Below are 17,301 nucleotides of genomic sequence, written 5' to 3'. Positions count from 1 at the left end.
AACTATTAAAATAATCAAATTTGACATAATAGAATGATATTTTTTATATTTATGCGGCATAATTAATTATTAGTAACACAACAAAGACAAATGGATCTGAATAAATTTACGGTTAAATTTAAAGTAACACACAATAAATATCATTCCATATCCATCCCTGTTTAGTCAATGGGGCCTTAATTTTTCCTTTTATTATGCACTAAATGCGTATCTCTAAAACTCAACTATCATATTCGAATTGTAAAAATAAATAAATTATAAAAAGAACACACACAAAAATGTACATATTTCATGCTTTAAACATCTAAAAAGCTTTGTCAAAACTCAAAACTCAAAAGTCAATTTTCTTTCATCCTCTGTACACAAAGAGAAGTCAATTTCCTTCATTTTTTATATCACATTTTTTATTTTAGAATATAGAAGGAGGAAAATTACAAGTTGAAATGTAGCTGTCGTACCGTGGGGCGTGGCACATAGAATCAGATCAATTTAAGAAATCCAGCCACCAACCCAAATTAATGAATCAATTAATTAATTAATTAATTTCCATAAAAAATTAAAAAAATAATAATATCCCTTTCAAAATTATAAATACACGCAGACACAAACACACATGCTCCTCGCTACCAAATCAGAAACGAAGAAACGCACGAGTCGGAAAAGAACAGAAGAGCAAAACGGTGTCGTTTTGCTGACGTGGATGATTCCTTGCCGCAACCGGCTAATACCGGTACTCCCCATTTCCCGAAAACGAAATTGTTAGAAAAGAAACGAAACTGGGTGAAACGGTCTCCGATTGGCTACTACGCTTTATCTCTCTTCAACTATTTCTCACTACTTTCTCTCTCTAAGTTGCTCCTCCGCGTTATAAATACGAGCTTTCGAGCTCACGTTAAATTTTTTCCCCTCTCTGTTTCTCTTCACTCTCTTCTTCTAGCTCTCCGGCAACCATTTCCCGGCGAACTCGCCGGACAATCACCGTTATTGCCACCGGAAAATCTCGCTCCACAGCCGCCACACCTCGCTCCTCCCTCAGGTTCGAACAACGCGATTCGCTTTTCTTTTTCCCGCTGGTTAACCTCAGATCTGTGTTTTTGGTTCATTTTTCCTGCTTATCGATGAATTGCGATCCTTCAGAATTCGAATCTCCATTTAGAGACATTCCTTGTTTCGCCGTAGTTCGGTGTTCGAGTCGTGAGATGATGTTTCATTCTTCTTTCCACTTTTCTTTTGGCTTTTAGCTCTTGCATCTGGATCTGTTACTTGTTTTTCTCGTTTGTTGCTTCATTTTGTGGTTTAGTTTTTGTTTTAAGTTGTGTGAATTTGTTGATGTTTGATGAGAGTTGAAAGATTTTGCTTCCTTTTTTTTTTGGTTATGCTAACAGCGTGTTGAGGAATTGTTTGGTTTTTCTTTAGATTTTACTCGCATTCGTGGAGCTTTAGTGTTAAGAAGAGTTATCTTTGAAATGTTATTTTAATCATTTGGATCGTGTTGATTTTGACTTCTGAGTGTGCTTTACGTTTCTGATGTTGTTTATTGTTTATTTTATACTCATTTGGGTGATATAAGTAATGTGGTTGTCCTGGATTTGTGTTTGACAGCTTTTCGTTTTCTCAACATTCTTGTTTGGTTGTAGATAATTTCTATTTCTGTATAATATCATTTGGCTATTGTTGGGGAAGTAGAGAAAATGGACGGGCATATTGGACTAAAGAAAATTGGCTCTCATGCCTCCATCTCTGAGATAGATGATTTTGATCTCTCACGTCTCCTTGACAAGCCAAGGTTGAATATTGAAAGGCAGAGATCATTCGATGAGAGGTCGCTTAGTGAGCTGTCTATCGGTTTGGCGAGAGGGGGCATGGATAACTATGACACTTACTCGCCTGGGGTAAGATCTGGTTTTGACACGCCAGCCTCTTCAACACGGAATTCATTTGAGCCTCATCCTATGGTTGCTGATGCCTGGGAATCCCTCCGGAAATCTCTAGTCCATTTCAGAGGGCAACCTGTTGGCACAATTGCAGCTGTTGATCATCAAGCGGAGGAGGTTCTGAACTATGATCAGGTGAATTCCAAGTCTGGATTTCTTGTTACTATTTTTTAGTGTGATTATTGAGGTTTTGAAAAATGTGACTCATTTTAGCTATGGAAACTTAATTGATACATTTTTCTTGCATAGGTCTTTGTTCGAGATTTTGTGCCAAGTGCTTTAGCCTTTCTGATGAATGGTGAACCAGATATTGTTAAGAACTTTTTGCTGAAGACCTTGCATCTTCAGGGTTGGGAAAAAAGAGTAGATCGATTTAAGCTTGGTGAAGGTGTAATGCCAGCTAGTTTCAAAGTCCTTCATGATCCTGTTAGGAAAACAGATACTCTTATTGCAGATTTTGGTGAAAGTGCAATTGGTAGAGTTGCTCCTGTTGACTCTGGATTCTGGTGGATTATCTTGCTTCGTGCATACACAAAGTCTACTGGGGATTTATCTCTGGCTGAATCACCGGATTGTCAAAAGGGAATGAAGCTAATATTGACTCTATGCCTGTCTGAGGGTTTTGATACCTTTCCAACTCTGCTTTGTGCTGATGGATGTTGCATGATTGATCGAAGAATGGTATGACATAGTTTGCAGTGTTGTTGCTTATGTTATATGACAATGAGAATGGTTGCTTGTTGGCTTGTTACATTCCATTATATATTACAAAGTTGGACCTTGGCTATTTTATAGTTCCAGGTGTTCCAATTTGCAAATGCAATTTTATTTTTGTTTCAGGTTTTGCCCTTATTCCTTTATTAGTTATTGTATGTAATTTCCAAGTCCTTGGGAACAAGCATTCACTTATATGTTCTGGTGATTTTTATTTTTGAAGAACCTCCATGTTTATTAATTATTTCTCCAACCTTTTCAGGGCATTTATGGGTATCCTATAGAGATTCAAGCACTTTTCTTCATGGCACTGCGATGTGCTTTATCAATGCTCAAACAGGACGATGCAGAAGGAAAAGAATGTGTAGAACGCATTGTGAAGCGTTTGCATGCTTTAAGTTATCACATGCGGAGTTACTTTTGGCTTGATTTCCAACAACTAAATGATATCTATCGGTATAAGACTGAGGAATACTCACATACTGCCGTCAACAAGTTCAATGTTATTCCTGACTCAATCCCAGAGTGGGTATTTGACTTTATGCCAACCCGTGGAGGCTACTTTATTGGAAATGTCAGTCCAGCCCGGATGGATTTTCGATGGTTTGCTTTAGGCAATTGTGTTGCAATTCTATCTTCTCTAGCTACTCCAGAGCAATCAATGGCTATCATGGATCTTATTGAAGCTCGTTGGGATGAGTTGGTTGGGGAAATGCCCCTAAAAATATCTTATCCTGCAATAGAGAGCCATGAGTGGCGAATTGTTACTGGTTGTGATCCAAAAAATACCAGATGGAGTTACCATAATGGAGGGTCTTGGCCAGGTTCTTCCTCTCTCTCATTGCTTTGTTACTTAGTTAAACTTAGAGTTCAGAGTACATTTAACTGACTCTTGGTCAATATAACTTCATTAGTAATTTTAAATATAGATTATTGTAACTTATGTTGCTAATTGATAAAATATATTCTATAGCTTTGATGTTGACCTAAGTTTAGGATGAGTTTAAACTAAATTAATCTTTCATCTTTTTCTCTCAACCATTTTACACATAGTTAACCTGGCTTGAAGAAATTACTTATTCTTGTTTGATAACATGAAATACTTATATTTATATGGCCAGTTCTAAGTTATGTCTTTACTCTTTACAAGGAACACTTCTGTGTAAAATATGTATATATTATCAAAAAGCAAGCTATCTGTATTCCCTTTTATTTACATATCGAGTATATAACAATAACAATTTTGTTTTCTAATCCCACAAAGTGTGCTGAACTGCTGATCATCAATTTGGCCGCAGGGCTAGCCACAATATGCTTACAGTGGGTTTCAAACCTTGGCACAATATTTTAACTACACTGACAATATTTTTCGATGTATTCTACAGTATTTCCAGTTCTTTTTTCACTGAACGATATTCTGATTCTTATCCTATACCTAGAAGCATTGCTGATAATTCATACATCTGGCATAAGTATTGAATTTTGGTGGCTTTCTTTTTCTCGTGTGCAGTGCTCCTGTGGCTAGTAACAGCGGCTTGCATTAAAACAGGGCGACCTCAAATAGCAAGACGTGCAATTGAGCTTGCTGAGAGTCGTTTGCTGAAGGATGGTTGGCCGGAATACTATGATGGTAAACTCGGGAGATATATTGGGAAACAGGCAAGAAAATATCAAACATGGTCTATTGCAGGTTATCTTGTGGCAAAGATGATGCTGGAGGACCCATCACACTTGGGTATGATTTCTCTTGAAGAAGACAAGCAGATGAAGCCAGTGATTAAAAGATCATCTTCTTGGACCTGCTAAAAAGACAAGGCGATAGATAAATAGTACAAAGAAAAAAAAAAGAATAGACACTTAGAAGGTGAGAGATATTATTCTTTCAAATATACATCACTATTCTTGGCAATTTCCTTTCTCGTAGGCTTGATTAAAAGTTTGGCTTGTGTAAAATAGTTGTTGATGAGATTGGGCATCATGCTCTTCCCAAATAAGATAAAGACACTCTCATTTCATTTGCTAAGTTTTCCATGCTTCTCTCTCACTTGCGTGGGATTATTAGTAAGAGAAGAAAGATATGAAACAATCTTCATTTGTTTGATATGCTCCTCTCTCTGTCTTGAGTGTTATCAACAAGGTTTCGATTAAAAAAGGCCGAGAACTGAGAACAGAATACATTATCTTCAGCTTCTTTTTAACCAGACGAATTTAGGCGCTGTTCACAAATCACATTTAAAAGAAATTCGATTTAGTGTGAAATCTCAAATCTTGACCTCAGTTAAATTTTATTGTTCTGTTTTTCATTTACCATGAATGCTATTTCGGACCACAGTACCCAAACTCTTCCTTATGGTCTGGTTGTTTCAAAGTTGTATTTAACTATTTCTTGAAAGAATTAACTTAAATAATTGTTTTCCAAAATCATTACGATTAAAATAATAATGATCTTTATATTCGGTTAAATATTTTAAAGCCGAAACGTGGTTTAGATAAAATAAAACTACTTTTAGAGACAAAAGATAAGAGTAATTAGTAAGATTCTATTTTAAAAGTAGTTTTCTTAACATAAACAGTAACTTCAACAGTAACCTTCCCAAAAGCAATTTTTAATTGCTTGACAAATACCTTTAGCTACATGAAAATGTAATTGAACACGTTTGTTGCTCTGCATGTCATTTTCATTGTGTCAAACTTTTGGGGGTCCAAAAGGTTAGTTATTACATGAGGAATGATAATTTTGTGAACATGTGGTGACTGAATTTCACTCATTAGTCTATGCTTTTAAAATAATCTGAAAATCATTTTTAATTTTAGTTTTCATATTTCGAAGCCACCCTCTCCACCTACATCCAGCTATATTGCCCTAAACATGATCTGTCCTTACACCTTTCCTCATTCTTGTGATCAATAAAATTTTTCCATTGATGCATTATAAGAAACAATACATTATTATTTATGTTTTGCTTATATAGTGGTAACAATTATCAATTTATCAGAAAGGTAGTCCCCAATTTATCAATTTTACATACTTTTACATATTCTATTAAGCACTGAGTGCTAACCAAATCTCTTCTTTGGAGCCGAGTTTGATAAATGATCGAAAAAAAAATATATTTACTTTCATCCCCAAGTGCCTCTTTCTAAGGAGAAAAACAGTCATTTGAGTCATGTAAAATTAGAAAATTTCTTTTGATAGTGTTGATCGGAAAAATATTTCCGATAAGGGTGAATTGTTCGAATTGATAAAGTGGTCGAAAGCATAAGCAGTGACACGTGTGCACGTGTTAGGTGAAGGTTCTTAGTACGGATTCGATTTCGAGGCTTTCTAATAAATCGAGCGAGTTAAATCGAATGAGATACTTAAAGTGGTTATTCGAAAAAGATTGATTCGAATAGTTGTATTAGTGAAGAAGTTAAGAAGTTTTTCATCATGCGAGGAAATTATAGGGAATGCGGACAATCAAAAGGCGGAAACAGTTACTAAGAAGAAAGCATTCGAAATTTCAAATTTATAGTTAATTGTAATTAATTATAATTAATTGTCAGTTACTAAAGGTAGATTATAAATACTAAAAAGTCTTAGGAAATTAGGGTTGGAACTCTACTTTAGAAAACACTCAAGTACACTCACATTCCAGTGAATTTTTTAGTCTGTATTCGAGTTCAATTTCTGTAGGGTTCCTTCAATGTTTTTAATTTTCCATTTATATTTTTTGTAAACTTTATTACTCAAGTAAATTTATCTTTCAAGCAATCTTTAATTTCTTTGTCTAATTTACATTTCAGCATCTTTAATTTCTATGTCAAAAGTCCTTTGATTGAGTCGAAGGCATTTTATTACTTTATCTAATTTCAACACATTTTCTTTGTTTTCAGTTTAATATTTTTCTTTTCGAAAACTTTATTTTGTCATATTTTATCTTAAATTACATAATTTAATTTATCTTTATTTCGAAATCCTATCTAATCAAAGATACTTTGATGCACTTCTAGAAAACTGGTACCTGCAAAGAGGAGTAGGTTTCGCTCCCAGACCACTAGATATCGAACCACCATCGATTTGCTAAAAATCGACAAAATAAATTGACACGCCCGGTGGGACAATTTTAAATTGAAGTGTGTCAAACAAATATTTTTTCCAGTGTTTTTCAGTGTATGCGATTGCGAAGTGGAAAAATCATTCACATGGCTGATGAATTATCAAATGTGAATGGTGGTTCGTTCACTAATGATAGCATACTGGTGTGCATGCAACAAGTCAACGTCTCTTCACGTTTGGAGGGTGCAATTGGAACTGAAAGTATAGTAGTTACGACTGTTCAGACTAGAAATGGTGGGCGTAATATTTGTCCACATGGCCCTGTACCACCATATCAACCTCCATTAACTGCTGGTTGGCCTCCTTATGGTCTTCCCCCTGGTTATACCCCACCGATGGGTGGTTTTATTCCGCCTATCCGCTTTGGAAATGCAAATGGAGTAAACAATTCTCAAAACCCACAGCAAAATTCCGAGTATTCTCGTGATTATAATGTGGGCTCTACTTCGAATGTTGCGAATTCAATGGCAGTATATCGTCAACAAGTAGAGGAAAGTCATCATGACTTAGTTAATTTATTGACTCAACAAATGACTACAATTTTGAATCCTATGATGGCTGATCATGAATCAAAATTTGAACGCCTCGCTCGACAAGTTGAACAAATTGCTCGAATTGTTGATTATGATGAGGGTGAAAGGCATGATGTTAGGGGAAATAATGAGGGGTTTGAAAATATTTTTCAAAATGAAAATGTTGTTAATAGAGAGATTCCTCATGTAGTTTCCCGGAATCAAAATGCTGATGATTTTTTAGCCAGATTACGTAATAATCATGGCGGTGAACGTTATCAAATCACCAGAATTGTAGAAGAAGTGTTGAATAGAGTCGGTTTAAATGTTGGTTTTATGAATCAACCACATTTTGTGTCCGCTTTTCCTCAAGTTGTTCAGATGGCTGAAGTGCCGAAAAGGGTGAAGAATCCAAAGATAGTCACAAAATTTGCTGGTGAAGTTGGAGAATCAACTACTGAACATGTTGCTCGTTATTTGGTTGAGATTGGGAACTTAGCTAATGATGAAACTTTGAAAATTAAGTTTTTTCCTTCTTCATTGACGAAGAATGCATTTACTTGATTTTCAAATCTCAGACCAAATTCGATCACAATATGGAATCAGTTAGAAACTGCTTTTCACGCTCAGTTTTATCGAGGAAAAATGAATGTAGCAGTTACCGATCTAGTGGCTTTGAAACGTGAAGATTGTGAAACCATCGATGATTATTTAATACGTTTCAAAAATTCTAGAAGTAGATGCTATGTGTCTTTACCCGAAAGTGAGATAGTGAAAATAGCAACCATGTGGTTAGGATTCTATATGCGCAGAAAACTGCTCAATGTGATATTCCTGATTTGGCCCATTTACCTGAAAAGGTTCGACAGACCGAACTCATGAAAAAAGAGAAAGAAAAATATATAAATGAGCAAAGGTCAAAGAGTAAACCTTTTACTCGAAAAGAAAAGGTTGCTTATGTAACCATGGAGTCCTCAGATGAGGAATTCGATTTTGAAATAGAAGTCGATTTGGCTAAACTTAAGAAAGGTCTTCCATATGTTTGTTCTTTACTGAAGAAACTTCTAAGTAGTCAAAAGTCGAATGATTCAAAACTAAAAAGTGGAAAGAAGTATAGTTTTGATATTTCGAAATCTGATCAAATTTTCGATGTGTTGCTTAAAGATAAACAATTAATTTTGCCTCAAGGAAAAACTTTACTTTCGGTGAAAAATTTGAAGGAAAAACCTTATTGTAAATTTCACCAGGCAACAAGTCATTCGACTAATAGTTGCGTTCGTTTCAGGAATCTAATTCAGGAAGCAATTATAGAGGGACGACTGATTGATGATGGCAAGAAGGAGATCAACGTCGATACTGATCCCTTCGAAGCGGATGCCAGTTTTGTGGAACCATGTTTTGGAGTTAACATGCTTGGCATGTCCTATGATTTTGATGTGACTCTTGACAATTTTGAGTCATAGGTTCGGACAGTTTATCCCCGAGCGGGAGACGGTTTGCTGGATTTCTTGGTTCAGCAGAAGATCAAAGACCGGGAAATATCTCTATGTCCACGATGTAATGTCGTTTTTGATGCTGAAGCAGCGGCAATATTTGAAAAGGAGAGAATGAAGAAAGAGTTGGCTCACAGGGAAGAGCAAGCACGCCAGAAACAGCCTATTCGGTGTTTTGAGGGTCAAAGTTCTGCAACTCCTCAACAAGGCCCTGTCGCACCTTTAAGTCGATCCCATGCTATAGGAGTTCAGTGGATTTGAAACTGTCAGGAGTTTCAGAAAAGAGATCATTTGTATCGACGTAATCCCTAATGGGGGCATCACGCACCTTCTCGAAATCAATATTCTTACTATCGAGGTCGTGCCAGGGGTTATCCGAGAGGAAGAGGAGGTAGGAGAAGTGTCAATCAGCAGAAGAAGCCTCAGTCAGAAGTGAATAAGGGGGCAACCCCTTCTGTACATTCCCGGATTGTCTTCCCTTCCGATGGGGAGACTTGCTCGAAAGGAATTCCTCCTCCCATGAAGATAAAAAAGGGGAAAGCAATAGCTCAATCTTCTGGGGTTGATAAGAACAAGGAAGTCGATGTCGATGAATAATATTTTGATGAAGGGGATGAAGACATGGTGGGACGATTTTGATCATTCCAACTAAATATTTGGGGGAGTATGAAGGTGACCCCAATGAAGATTATGATTCGGAGGATGAAGAAGCCTTTTCCTTTATCCGAATTGAAGATGAGCCAGGTTATTTCTTGCGGCCTACTGAGAAATGGATGTCTCATCTCTGCCCACTTCATATAATAACTACTTTGAGTGGGATCAAGGTAAATAAAGTCTTGATCGATGGTGGTGCTGCGATCAGTCTGTTACCTGAGAGGATGTTAATCAAGGTGGGTAAGCATCCTAACGATTTAGTCCCTACAAATATTGTTGTGACAGACTTCAATGGGACTTCAACCCCGGCCAGAGGGTTGGTTACTCTGACTGTGAAGGTTGGCTCGTCTGAGCGAAATACTGTCTTTGTGGTGGTTCCATCAAGAGTAAGCTATAATGCTTTGCTGGGGCGAGATTGGATCCATGGTGTAGGTGCAGTTCCTTCTACTGTGCATCAGAGTGTTCTTTTATGGACAAAAGATGGTAAACCTGAAATCATTAATGCAGATTCGAACCTTTATGTCGAACAACTGCACGTTGACTTCAGGATGTATAATTCTAAATTGAAGCCTCTGAATGTTGATCGGACACTAAATTCTTATAATTGTGAAGGGTGCTACTTGTCTTTGAAAGGCCTCTCGGTGAAGTTACGTTATCCTGAATTGGGTTTTGAGCCAACTGGTTGGGACTGTCTTTCTTGAAGGTCTTGAAGAGACTGCTCTATGGACCAGGTTGAGAAAGTTTTCGACTACCTGGTAACATTACATAATTATTTAAATAATTTTCAGTTACTAAGGAATAAAGTTGATTCTTCTGATGAAGTTGAATCACATAGGGTTAGTAATCTTATTAGCTGTAATGTGTTCGATTCGACGTCTTCAGTTGAATTTAGTTATGATTTCCTTATTTCTTGTAATGAAAATAATTATGCAAGCCGGACTGCCAATTTAATAGCAGAGGCTCATTGTGTAGAAAATAGAAGTAATGATGGTTTAATCAATGATCAAGTCTCTTTTGTTTCTGATGATTCTATTGATTTCACTTTTGATTGCATTTATGATCTAGAACCATTGGGTTTTGAAAAATACTCAGCAAAAGATGATGATTATTATAAAGGGTTTGAATCTCAAGATTCCTTAAAGGAAATTAATCTAGAGACTCTTGATGATGTTCGAATTACATATATTTGTAAAGATCTTGTTGATCCTTTTCGAACTGAACTCTTTAATCTTTTACATGAGTTTAAAGATTGTTTTGCTTGGGATTATCATGAGATGCCTGGTCTCGATCGTTCACTAGTGGAACATCGATTAGCATTGAAACCCAATGCTCGACCTGTGAAATAAACTCTAAGACGTTTTGCTCCTGGAATTAATATAAAAATTAAAGAAGAGATAGAACACTTGATTAAAGCAAAATTTATTCGAACTGCACGTTATGTTGAGTGGGTGTCGAATATTGTCCCTATCATGAAGAAGAATGGGAAGTTGAGAGTATGCATCGATTTTTGAGATTTGAATAATGCTACTCCAAAAGATGAATATTTTATGCCTATCGCAGATATGTTAATTGATTCTGCAGCAGGGAATGAAATACTTAGTTTCATGGACAGTTATTCCGGATATAACTAAATTTTCATTGCAGAAGATGATGTGGTTAAAACTGCCTTTCGTTGTCCTGGCACATTAGGTACATATGAATGGGTAGTTATGCCTTTTGGTTTGAAAAATACTGGGGCAACATATCAGCGGGCAATGAATGCTATTTTTCATGAATTTATTGGGAAATTTATGGAAGTGTATATCGATGACGTTATGGTTAAATCGATTTCGGTGAGTCAGCACATTGATCACTTAAGGAGAGCATTTCTTACTATGAGGAAGAAAGGATTAAAGATGAATCCTTTGAAATGTGCCTTTGGTGTATTGATTGAAAGTTTTTTGTGTTTTGTTGTTCATAAAAAAGGGATTGCCATCGACAAAAATAAAGCAGATGCGATATTGGCGTTGTCTGCACCCAAATCGAGGAAAGAAGTACAATCCTTTTTGGGTAAGGTAAATTATCTTCGAAGATTTATTTTGAATCTTTCAGATCGAACTAGAGTGTTTGCACCTCTAGTGAAACTGAAAAATGATTCACAATTTGAATGGACGACGGAACATCAGTTGGCGTTTGATTCGATTAAGACTTACTTGTCCAAAGCCCCGATTATGGCAAATGTTCGACCATCTGAACCCTTAAAATTATATATTGCAGCGTCTGAAAATACTATAGGGTGTATGTCAGCCCAGGATGATGAAAACGGGCATGAGCAAGCAATTTATTACCTTAGTCGAGTTTTAACTGGTATCAAAACAAGGTATTCCCCGATTGAAAAATTGTGTTTGTCTCTATATCATGCTTGTAGGAAATTAAAGTGTTATATGGTGGCTAAATCGGTGAAAGTTATAGCACAAACTGATCTAATTAAATATATGTTAAGTTTCCCTATGTTAAGGGGACGTTTAGGGAAATGGATGCTGACATTGACGGAATTTGATTTACAATATGTCCCAGCCAAGGCTGTGAAAGGACAGGTCATTGCAGATTTTCTTGTGGATAATTCAAAATATCTGAATGACCAGGGGACGAATGTAATTGAAGTGAATGGCTAATGAATTAGCCCAAATTGCTTCGAAGTACAAAATCGGCCCAGGAACCCTTGAGACATTAGCAGGTATTCATAAGATTTTAGTACCTGCAGGTGAAAGGAAAGTTTTGTGCATTGATGAATGGGAAGATTTTGATTGGAGGAAGCCTATTGCTCAGTACTTGAAAGATCCCAGTATCCCAGTTGATAGAAAGATGAAATTGCGAGTAATGAATTTTGTTTTAATGGCTGATGAATTGTATAAGAAAGGTATCGATGGGAGTCTATCGAGATGTTTAGGTCAAAATGACCAAAATATTGCTTTGGGTGAAGTTCACAATGGGATATGCGGTGCTCATCAGGCTAGAAAGAAAATGAGGTGGGTGTTATATCGCAATCATGTATATTGGCCATCCATGATTAAAGATTGCATTGATTATGCAAAAGCATGCCTAGAATGCCAGAAACATGGCTCGATTCAACAAATTCCAGCATCTGAATTACATTCAATAATAAAGCCATGGCCATTTAGAGGTTGGCTTTGGATTTAGTTGGGTTAATTCATCCTCCTTCATCAAAACAACACAAGTTTATCTTAGTAGCAATTGATTATTTTACAAAATGGGTTGAAGCGATTCCCTTGATAGAAGTAAGTCAAGGTGAGATAATAGATTTTATTGAGGAACATATTATCCATCGATTTGGAATTCCTCAAACATTAAGTACTGCTCAAGGAACAATGTTTACTGGTCAGCAGATTAAAAATTTTGCAACTTGGAGAAGTATTAATATGGTTACCTCGACTCTTTATTATGCACAGGCTAATGGGTAAGTACAAGCAGCAAATAAGATTTTGACAAGTTTGATCAAAAAACATATTGGAAACGAGCCTCGAACATGGCATGAAACTTTAAGCCAAGTATTGTGGCTTATCGAAACTCACCAAGGGGTTCGACAGGTACTTCGCCATATAAGTTGGTGTATGGTCATGATGCAGTGCTACCACTAGTGATAAATCTAAATACTTTAAGAATATCAAAGCTGAGTGATTTACCAGTTGATGATTACTGGAATGCAATGTTTGATGAATTGAGCGAGTTAGATTTGGAGCGAATTTTGGCACTCGATAACATGATTCGACAGAAAGCAATTATTGCTCGAAGTTATAATCGTCGAATCAAGGAAAAGTCTTTTAATATAGGTGAATTGGTTTTGAAATTTATCTTGCCAATGGAAAAGAAATCGAAATTTCTTGGTAAATGGTCCCATACTTGGGAGGGTCCTTTCCAAGTGGTAGGAACATATTTGGGAAATACTTATCAGATTAAAGATATCGAGTCAGAAAGAGTAATTAACTCGATTAATGGAAAATACTTGAAGCAATATTATTGTTGGCAAAATTAAAAGTTCAACATGCATAAGTATAGAAAATATAAAAGATAGTCATACAAAGAGAAATGAAAAACTTCAAGGCGCTAATAATTTCGCTAAATCAAAGCGAAGCTTTGCCCTCCTGTTGGCCAAAGTTAAAAGCACTTCAGCTTGTTTGAATTTGTCAAACTGGATCTTTTTGAGTTGTTCTTCATATTCTTCCTGTTTGGTCTGGATCGAAATAAGCTCCTGGATGAGATGTTGTTCTTGTTGAGCGGAAGCCAGAGGCTTGGCTATGATAGCTCATCTTTGACGTATTCTGGTAAGTTTTTCATTAATTTGAGCCAGTTCTACTTCAAGTTTTGTTTCCTCTTTGTCATAAAAATCTTGAACAGAAATAGCATGAGCAATCCTCAAATCAAATTCTTCACGGGAGACTTGAACTGGTCGAGAGGCTATAATACAACTCTCTATACTAGATTGGACCTTCGCTTCTTCTATCTCCGTTTCTTGGATTTGGAATTGAGAAGCTACGCTCTCATTGAGTAGTTTCTTGAATTCTTGAATTGAATTAGAATGAAGAAAAGAGGCTGGGAGCTCAATAGAAGAATTCAAAAGCTCAGACAAAAGTTGGTTAAGAATTGTATCATTAACCCATGTGGCAGTGGATGATCCAAAAGTTTTATAAGTGATCGAAGCTGTTCTCGGGTGTCAGCACTTAATTCGAATGAAGGTTTTGATGTAACAGACCTTGGAAGTGTTGGTACTGGTACAGGCACTTCATCCTCTTGAATAACTTGGTCCAGAACAGAGATCAAACTAGCCAATGTAGCACTTGTGGGAGTAGTGGAGGTATCTAGTGTTTCAGACACTTGTCTAGGGAGAGTTTGAAAACCAGCCTGTTGAAGAGGACTAGGCGGTTTGGGAGGAGTCTTTAAGACCCTAGATCGGGAAGAATCTGAATTGGTGGTGTCAGCGATTCTAGAAGCAGAATCAAAATCTGGAGATACTTGGTTTTCTGCAGAAAGTGCAGTCTGATTGTCTGGTGAAATCGACTCAAGTATATGTGTGTCCACTGGAGAATGCTGCAAAGAATTTGCCGTTGGATCAACCACCTGTGTTGTATGAGGATGAGGTGGAAAAACAACTGGAATTGGCTGAATAGGCCCTGTGAATTGAATTGAGTCATGTGATGTGGAGTGCTCTGGGTCATATTGTTGTTGCAAAATTGGTTGATCAGGAGCCACAGAGGATGAAATTGAATGAGCAATAGTGGTAGGGTGGTATAAAAGGTACACAATTATAAATTTGAAATTTATTTCAATTTGAATGAAATGTGTATAGAGATGATTGTATTACCGGAAGAAGTTTGGATTTCCGTACCAGCTGAGGACCAGGATCTGAATCAGCCGTGTCTTTCGATTGAGGAGAAGCAGCAAAAATTTTCTGAATCTTTTACTCGTTCCCATCAGAACTCTCACTTGATAGTTGTAACCGTAACTAATAACAAAATGAAAATCAAAAATCAATATGCATTAGTTTAAAATATATGATTATGTGTGGGATAGTAAATGGATGGTGATTACCTTTCTGGAAGTTCTGGTAGGAGTTCTTCGACTTTTGTGTTGTGGTTGATGGGAAGAGGTTGTAGTATCAGCTTTTCTTTTTTGTGACTTTTTGGGAGAACCTTCTGCAGCAGGATCTGTTCGAATGGCAGATTGCTGGATTGCTTCTAAAGTACGATTGTACTTAGAATAGTAGGTAGTCCACCATTCAAGACAAGATTTAGTAATATATGTACTGCGGTCATAAACAAGGAAATTAAAGTGATCCTTGTGTTGTTGATTTGTTGTAAGGAGGAAGTCAAGGTCACGTTGGGAAGTCAGAGTAACATGGCAAAGTGGTTTGTTATTCCGAGGAAAAGGGATCGGAATGGCCTGTGAAAATCCTAGCTGTCTGGCTGTAAAGTGAGGGGCATATAATGTTACCTTAAATTTTTCTTTCTTGTGTTGGGGTAATCCTATCGGAATTACCTGAACAGCCAATAGATTTGCCCAATTCCTATTAGCCAGTTCATTTTCTTCTGTATCATGTGGGAAAAGTAGGCGATCGAGCCATGCAGGACCACGATTTCAGCGTAAAAAGGGGGCGAAATCCAGATCCTCATTGTCAAAATCTTTACAGGAATGGAAAAGAGAAAAGACAGCCCAGAATCGGTCTTCATCCGTTTGTGTGTCTGAGAAGTTGGGTTTATAGTCAGCTAATCGAAAATCTTTGATGTGTTGCTTATCAGTGCCCCCAACTCTAGGTTTCGTCATAAACTTCTCAAAAATGGCATTGAGCCATAGCTGGAGGAGCCAGAGAGGGCCACATGTACTAATAATACTATTGTCTCGGAGACATTGAACGAATTGGCCAAGTTCTTTGAAAATGTGCCCTAAAAGAAGTTTGGCCAAGTTGAGGACCTTTCCTTCATGAAGCAAAGCAGCCAAGGGAAGAAAAAGTTTTGACATCTGAACGCTTCGAGAACAAAAAAGGATTGCATTTAGCCAGTAAAATAAAAAGGCTACATGTTCATCATCTATAACGTCTGTACTTTCAGCACCCATGTTATGAGCAATGAAATCGCTGTAAGAACTGGTTAAAACGACAGTGTATTGGTGTTCCGGCTGCATGTTAGGAGTACAGTCCGGAGAGTTTATTAGAAGCCCTGTGATGGCAGCTACGTCTAAAAGGGACATTCCGACCATTCCACAAGGGAGGTGGAAGTTGTTAGTCATCCTGTTCCAGAAGCAGGTTACCGCTCCAATCATCCATGGGATTGTGGTAAGTGTGAAATGGGAGAGCCCTAGCAGTTCTTGTATTCCTAACGCTCCCCAGTCAGCACTTTTTGTGGGCTCAAGGCGTTGATACCAGGCAGAGAAGTCGTATCCTCGAGGATTAATCTTGGGATTATTCCTGAAGGGTTTTTTATTAATGAAATGGGAGATATTGAAAGCTTGATTAATTAATAGATCTTCTCCTTCGGCACTAGGAAAGAAAGAAAGCTTCTTGTTTGCCCTCTTTAGGGATTCAATTGGTCTGAGGAAGCAATGGGTATCTGTGCCTATTGTGAAGAGGATTAAGATCTTAGTATCATTAGCTTGTAGTCGAGCGTCGTCAATGACTTCATCATTGACTTGATTTAATATGCGAAGAACTGGTGGAGCCGGTGGTGCTATTGCAGGACTTTTCCCTTTATCTTGAGCAGTAGCATGGGAAGAAGAAGCTGCCATTGTAAAATGAAGGAAAGAGAATGCAAAGTTGAGGATTTTATAATATAAGAGGGATGCAGAGAATGATGAGTTCAGGAAGAGTTTGAACAAAGGGGAGATTGGTGAATTTAAGGTGTTACTATAGCCGTTACTGTAGAAAGAATGCGAAAAGGGATAACTTCGCGTGGAAGTTGAAGTGAAAGGAAGGAGAAGCGTGTGTCTTGGGGAACGTGTCGAGTGGGTCAGTATTGATGGGAGGTTAAATGATAGTTATTATCGATTTTAAAATTGAAGTTCGAATTTGGATTAAGTGTTTTATCTTCCGATAAAGTTATCGAAGACAAACACATTAATCCAAAGGGGCAATTTGTTGATCGGAAAAAATATTTTCGACAAGGGTGAATTGTTCGAATTGATAAAGTGGTCGAAAGCATAAGCAGTGACACGTGTGCAAGTGTTAGGTGAAGGTTCTTAGCATGGATTCGATTTCGAGGCTTCCTGATAAATCGAGCGAGTCAATCGAATGGGATACTTGAAGTGATTATTCGAAAAAGATTGATTCGAATAGTTGTAGTAATAAAGATGTTAAGAAGTTTTCCATCACGCGAGGAAATTACGGGAATGTGGACAATCAAAAGGCG

General features: G+C 37.2%; 1 protein-coding gene across 4 annotated transcripts; it reads left to right on the top strand.

Moving 5' to 3' along the window:
* Nucleotides 1–619: 619 nt before the first annotated feature.
* On the top strand, nt 620–4,749 carry LOC112780138 (probable alkaline/neutral invertase D). Of its 4 annotated transcripts, none has more exons than XM_025824477.3 (5): nt 620–1,036; nt 1,638–2,069; nt 2,184–2,615; nt 2,911–3,472; nt 4,159–4,749. In XM_025824477.3, the coding sequence occupies exons 2-5, from the start codon at nt 1,692–1,694 to the stop codon at nt 4,452–4,454; spliced, it is 1,668 nt and encodes a 555-aa protein (XP_025680262.1). In that variant the 5' UTR covers nt 620–1,036; nt 1,638–1,691; the 3' UTR covers nt 4,455–4,749. The 4 variants fall into 4 exon arrangements, with proteins under 4 accessions (XP_025680262.1, XP_025680263.1, XP_025680264.1 ...); XM_025824478.3 differs by having other exon boundaries at nt 1,603–2,069; XM_025824479.3 differs by having other exon boundaries at nt 621–1,036; nt 1,687–2,069.
* The last annotated feature ends 12,552 nt before the right edge of the window (nt 4,750–17,301 follow it).

The sequence above is a fragment of the Arachis hypogaea genome, chromosome 19 (genome assembly GCF_003086295.3).
Source record: "Arachis hypogaea cultivar Tifrunner chromosome 19, arahy.Tifrunner.gnm2.J5K5, whole genome shotgun sequence".
NCBI lineage: Eukaryota > Viridiplantae > Streptophyta > Magnoliopsida > Fabales > Fabaceae > Arachis > Arachis hypogaea.
This window is presented reverse-complemented; position numbering and strand designations above follow the sequence as displayed.

What these genes read in the sequence shown, in the direction of transcription:
- LOC112780138 (XM_025824477.3), top strand. Translation starts at nt 1,692, where the DNA reads ATGGACGGGCATATTGGACTAAAGAAAATTGGCTCTCATGCCTCCATC. An exon ending in GCATGATTGATCGAAGAATG is followed by an intron (nt 2,616 to 2,910) that starts GTATGACATAGT and finishes CAACCTTTTCAG; the next exon opens with GGCATTTATGGGTATCCTAT. An exon ending in TAATGGAGGGTCTTGGCCAG is followed by an intron (nt 3,473 to 4,158) that starts GTTCTTCCTCTC and finishes TCTCGTGTGCAG; the next exon opens with TGCTCCTGTGGCTAGTAACA.